General features: G+C 44.4%; 1 protein-coding gene across 1 annotated transcript; it reads left to right on the top strand.

Moving 5' to 3' along the window:
• The first annotated feature begins 948 nt into the window (after positions 1-948).
• LOC129755055 (uncharacterized) lies at positions 949-5,607 on the top strand. Its single transcript, XM_055751367.1, has 2 exons — positions 949-4,502; positions 4,614-5,607. Exon 1 carries the CDS (start codon positions 2,812-2,814, stop codon positions 3,805-3,807), a length of 996 nt encoding a protein of 331 aa, XP_055607342.1. The 5' UTR covers positions 949-2,811; the 3' UTR covers positions 3,808-4,502; positions 4,614-5,607.
• The last annotated feature ends 944 nt before the right edge of the window (positions 5,608-6,551 follow it).

The raw sequence follows: 6,551 nt of genomic DNA, 5'->3' as shown, positions 1-6,551 counted from the left end.
TGATACATGATAGCGCAGTTTGTGCTCAAACGAAACCCATCCCAGATTCATCTGTACGTCGAAGGCCTCCTAACCCATGGTTCGAGGAGGTACGTGCTAACATGCTTGCCGCCTGCGGACCAGACACGACAGCCGACAACATCGTGCAGAGGATGTGCGAGGACGCCAACACTTGGCGCGTGGTCAGCGATGGGTTCACCCGGATCATGACTGCCCTGCAGAGGAGTTGGAACCAGCACCAGTCCGCGAACGGTGTAGGGTGACTCCTTCGCCGGGGAGCTCCTGAGTAGTGTGCGTCCGACCCTGGCAGTAAAGCATACAAAGATAAGACAATACCTTCTGCGTATGCCGAGCTGCTAGGTACGTCGCGCGTCTGTGTGTAGGATACCTCCAACGTAACCGTCGCGGAGTATCCGAGTCGAACGCGCTCCCTGCGACGAAAGCTGTGGGGATAAGACAATACCTTCTCCACAGTGGAAATCGTAGGGGGAAGAGTATTCACGCCGCGGAATACTCTCGGGTAGAGTGGTCTCACGTCGCCGCCGGATGAGCCACTCGAGTCGGGTAGGATGACATCACCGTCGGGATTCATCTGAGTCGCAAGCGTCTAAGACCCGTACGTGTGCTGTGACAGGCGCGAGTCTAGGATAAGCTGCTCTCGATTCGGCACACGGCGGGCAAAAACCCTAGGGTTGCCAGCCAAAAAGGGAGGAGGAAGACCGGACCACGGTCGGAGTAGAATGTCCTTTCGGCGGGGGGCATTCGAGTAGAGTGCGTCCGATCCTAGCAGTAAAGCATACAAAGATAAGACTCTACCTTCTGCGTATGCCGAGCTGTTTAGGTACGTCGCGATCGTTGTGTAGGATACCTCCACCGCCGCGGAGTATCTGAGTAGAACGCGCTCCCTACGAGGGAGGCTGCGGGGATAAGACTCGACCTTCTTCGTAGTCGAACTCGTAGGGGGAAGAGTATTTACGCCGCGAAATACTCTCGGGTAGGGTGACTTCACGTCGTCGGCGGGTGAGTCATCTGAGTCGGTGTAGGATGAATTCTTCGCCGGGAATCATCCGAGTAGTTTTTCGTAAAGCCCCGGACGTGTGCTGTGCCAGGCGCGTGTCTAGGATAAGCTGCTCTCGATCGGCACACGGACGGGCAAAGAGGTGAGGGCCTCGAGCCAAACCAAGCGGAGCCAAGACCTCGAGTCGCTAGAGGAGAGGTCGTTGGTCTCTTGCAGTGGTCTCGAACAGAGGCGGAGCGCACGATTTTCGTGGGAACCAAGCTAGTCTCGAGTTGCGAGTAAAGGCCGGATCTCGAGTCGTTAGAGGAGAGGTCCTTAGTCTTGAATCGTAACGAGAGGCAGGGTATATATGCTGGAGTTTGACTCGAACTGGAGTTTGCCGAAGAGCGCTTAAGCGCGGACTTGGTCTCCCATCTTGGGTACAGCCTTCGTTGCAGGTCCGGATGGGAATTATGGCCAGAGGCCCCAGGTGGATTTTATGGCGTAGGGGTACTTAGTATCATGAGTCGTCCAATTGCACCCATGGACCCAGAGTAGCATACTGGGGAGACTCGGTCGCTCGCCGTGCCTTGGAATGCAATCCGTAAAAAGGATTTACCACCTGGGTGATCAACCCATGGTGGGACAACCAGTGTTCCAAGCTTTATAAGGACAAATCAAAAGCATTCAAAGATTTTAGAAAACATGGAACCCTCGATCATTTTCAAGCATATCAGTCCCTTGAAAATCAATTCAAAAAATTGATCAAAGGGAAAAAACTAGCACATTGGCGTACATTCGTGGAGGGTTTATCACGAGAAACGTCCTTGAATACCTTGTGGAAAGTAGCACGAAACATGCGTAATCGATCTTCAACAAATGAAAGTGAGGAACATTCACATAGATGGATATTCAACTTTGCACGGAAAGTCTGCCCCGATTCCACACCGAACCAAAAAATTGTCCGGAATGTGTCCTTAGACAGGTGCAATCTGGATTCCAGCTTTTCGATGGTCGAATTCTCACTTGCCCTCCTCTCTTGCAACAATTCAGCTCCGGGAATTGATAAAATCAAGTTTAACTTGTTGAAAAACCTTCCGGATGCCGCCAAATTTCGCTTGTTAAATTTATTTAATCAATTCTTGGAGCACAACATTGTTCCCCAAGAGTGGAGACAAGTGAGAGTCATTGCTATCCTAAAGCCCGGAAAACCAGCGTCTGATCCCAATTCGTACCGTCCAATAGCGATGTTGTCTTGTATACGCAAATTGATGGAGAAAATGATCTTGTTTCGTTTGGATAAAAGGGTAGAAACAAATGGTCTCCTTTCAGATACTCAATTTGGGTTTCGAAGGGGCAAAGGGACAAACGATTGCCTTGCTTTGCTGTCTTCAGAGATACAAATGGCGTACGCAAAACGTGAGCAAATGGCTTCAGTGTTTCTAGACATAAAGGGAGCTTTTGATGCAGTCTCAATAGAGGTTTTATCAGACAAGTTGCACTCCCGGGGTCTACCTCCACTATTGAACAACATCTTATACAGCTTGCTTTGTGAGAAACATCTGAACTTTGCTCACGGAGATATAGCAGTTAGAAGAATCTCTTATATGGGCTTCCCGCAGGGTTCATGTTTGAGTCCACTTTTGTACAACTTTTACGTAAGTGATATCGACAGTTGTCTCTCTGATGGCTGCACTCTAAGATAACTTGCAGATGACGGCGTGGTGTCTGTCACAGGATCTACTGAGTCTCATCTGCACAGACCTTTACAAGATACTTTAGACAGATTGTCTTCCTGGGCTTAGAAAACGGAGATGGTAGTTTTCTCTAAGAAACATAGACCTGCTCAACCTAAGCTTCAACTCCTAGGCAGAACGATCACTCAATCGAGGTGTTTTAAGTATCTTGGGGTTTGGTTTGATTCCAAATGTACATGGAGAGCCCATATTGAGTATCTGAAAGGAAAATGCCAACAAAGAATCAATTTTCTCCGATCAATCACTGGCACCTGGTGGGGAGCCCATCCAGAAGATCTTTTAAAATTGTATCGAACAACCATTCTCTCAGTGATGGAATATGGTAGCTTCTGCTTCCAGTCAGCTGCCAAATCTCACCTCATCAAACTCGAGCGTATCCAATACCGCTGCCTCCGCATCGCTCTGGGCCGTATGCCCTCTACGCATAACATGAGTCTCGAAGTTTTGGCAGGAATACTTCCTCTTAAAGATCGATTCAATTTACTATCACTCCGGTTCCTCATCAGGTGTGAGGTCATGAACCCATTGGTGATTGTGAATTTCGAAAGGTTACTTGAGCAAAATCTTCATACTAGATTTATGTCTATATACCATGTCCTCATGTCAATGCAGGTAAACCCTTCTTCGTATTCTCCAACTCGTGTTTGTAGCCCAGACTACGATCATTTTTCTGTCCAGTTTGATTTGTCTATGCAGCAGGAAATTCGTGGAATCCCGGTCTCGCATCGCCCTCTTCTGATTCCAAAAATTTTCGAAGCTAAATATAGACACGTCGATGCTGATAAAATGTACTTTACCGATGGATCTCTTATAGAGGAAACAACAGGATTTGGAGTGTTCAACGAAATATCTAGCGCCTCTCACAGTCTTCAGCCACCATGCTCTGTATATGTAGCGGAGTTAGCAGCTATTCACTGGGCTTTGGACAGTATCGCATCACGGCCAGATGGACACTACTATATTGTAACGGATAGTCTGAGCTCTGTTGAAGCAATCCATTCGATAAAACCGGGAAAGCACTCGCCGTACTGTAACCACTTGTTCCAAATTTAACTTGTTGGCTTCGCCACAATTATTTTCAAATTAGTTTTCAAAACCCAATCTAGCTAGACTCGCGATTTATTTTCCTATCACCAACAACCACCCTAAAACAATCTACGACTAGTACAAGGCATGGTGTTAGTAAACTTCTTTCATGAGTGCCGGTTGTACCTTATTTGACATCAGCACTTTTCAGTTCTACGAGCTCTCGGTAACTGGGTTGAACTTCCCTATTTAAGCCACCTGTCGGTCGCTAGCTGAAGCTGCTCATGGAGAAAGTTGCTGCATGGGTTGAACAGTAACGTCAGATTTCGGGAATTTTCTCTCTGTTCTCTTCTCACGATTAAAATTAGCTTCGGAAGTATCAGTTCTGACAATCTTAGTTCTTTCCGTTTGCAGCCTTTGGCGAAGATAGTGCGCGAGTAGTGTCGGTTAAGAAGGTCTGAAAAGTGACCATGTGTTTGGTGGAAGATTTTAATAATTTCTCGGTTATATTTTAGGTTGAAAATCGGTTACTAAAAGTACAGTTACAAACTAGTTCGTCTACAGTTATACAAAACACAAAAATAGTACGGTGTGTAGATATTACTCTAAAAATGTGTAAAATATTAAATTATTAAAAAATGTTCTACACTTATAGTGGACGACAAATAATCTATATAACAGAATCGTTAAAATAAGTGAACACAAAAGCAAAAAAGAAAAAGGTAAATTTAAAAGTATATGTAAAATGAAAATTGTATGTAAAACAATCTTTGGTTAAAATGTGAAAACTTATGCGTATATTGTAAACTTGCAAGTATTGATATTTGGGGCAGGTCCAATTAGGGCCTTTTTCGTTCTATGTGCCAGTCTTTTAGACTGGATATCTTCTAACAGAACCGTAGTAACCTGGTCCTGCACATCGAGCCGACGTAGTCTTCGCCATTTCCGGTGCTGTCAAAAGGCACGTGTTTGACAACCACAACAACAATCATATCTGCAACGGAAACCCAAGCCACCTTTGAACCGCCAACAGAAATCACAGCCGTCATTAACGATTTCTGTTCTGGTTCAATTCGGAAATCCGTCAACATTACGAAAGTGAGGTTAAGCCAGCACAAAAAGGTTGACCTCAATCCCACCGCATGCTAGGCCGGTGGTCCCCGAAGCCTGAAGAAGCCCTCAATAAGTCGACAGAAAACGAACAATACGCAAGTACAAATGTGACGTCACAAACATGAATATATGTAACCGTAAAATTTGTAATATAGGCCTAATGTTTAAAATTAAGTACCACTCGTAAAGCATTACCTTAGATCTGAAATTATAGCCCTGGGTTCTTGGATTTTTCCACCAATTTTTGAGCGTTCTAGTTTAACTCGAAAGGAATTCACCCAAACCTTCCTCGCGAAACGCTCTTGCGTAAAGATCGAAGATTGTTGGATATTTTGCTTTGCATTTCCTCTTAGTTACCGGAGGTTGAACACCTCTGAAATTATTTAAATTGTACCACGTGAGATCCCGTGTGGCGACCTATGGACCGATAGTGGAAACAGTTAGCGAAAGATTTTGATTTCCTATCCCTCGGTTCCCTGCGCATCGAGATCTCGTTCAACCGTCAAGTTCTATCAGATAAGCGACCCTGTGGTAGCATAGATTCCCACCCAACCTACTTTCCCTTATCCCGAGTGCTAGCGGGTAACAGTACTTCCTCGAGAAGATACGAAATAATTTGAGTGCTTTATCAAAACGTCGCTTTACCATCACCTTTGTTTGGGTTCCCTCTCATTGCTCGATAGTGAGCAATGAGAAGGCAGACTCTCTGGCAAAGGTGGGAGCGATGGAAGGCGACACGTATCAACGTGAAATCGTCTTCAGCGAATTTTACTATTTGGCTCGAAGAAACTCTCTTGTCAACTGGCAGCGCAAATGGGACGAGGATGACCAGGGTCGGTGGTTCCACTCGATTATCCCAAAGGTAAGCCTTAAACCATGGTTTAATAGATTGAACTTGAGTCGGGATTTTATTCGTATATTTTCCCGTCTCATGTCCAATCAGACGTTCCTTAGACGCGGTACTCTATCGTTTTGATATTGCTGGCAGCAATTTATGTAGTTGCGGCCAAGGTTACCACGACATCGAGCATATTGTTTGGTCGTGCGAGGTCCATCTTGTCGCCAGAACGAATTTTATAGACTCCCTTAGGGCCCGAGGAAAACCACCCTATGTTCCAGTGAGAGATGTGCTGGCTGTGATAGACTTGGACTACATGTTCGAAATATATCTTTTCCTAAAAGCTATTGATCTTCGTCTATAATTCTTTTTATTTTCACATTTCCCTATCTATCTTCTATCTTTTCTTCAAAAAGTGAACTAGATATAAGCACACAATTGTAATCAAACAAAACGAGTTTGGCTCCTTAAAGCCTAAAGGTATGAGCCGTTTCAAATAAAGAAATTACAAAAAAAAAAAAAAAATAAAAGTGTACTCGTTTTAAATTTGATATCACACCGGTGGGGAGCGCGTGTTTTAGCCGATTCCAAAATTTAAAATTTTGCTAAAACTGGTATACCTAAAACCAATATTTAGACCTGAACCGTTGCAGGTGCTCTAATGATTAAAATGGAAAATAATAAACGTATATTTTGATTTTCATTTGATTCATTTGATTTTTAATGATACAGTAATTTATGAAACGTAATTCAACATTTTTTTTTTTGTAAATCTTTATTTGAAACGGCTCATACCATCAGGTTTTAAGGAGCCAAACTC

Source organism: Uranotaenia lowii, chromosome 1 (genome assembly GCF_029784155.1).
Source record: "Uranotaenia lowii strain MFRU-FL chromosome 1, ASM2978415v1, whole genome shotgun sequence".
Lineage (NCBI taxonomy): Eukaryota > Metazoa > Arthropoda > Insecta > Diptera > Culicidae > Uranotaenia > Uranotaenia lowii.
This window is presented reverse-complemented; position numbering and strand designations above follow the sequence as displayed.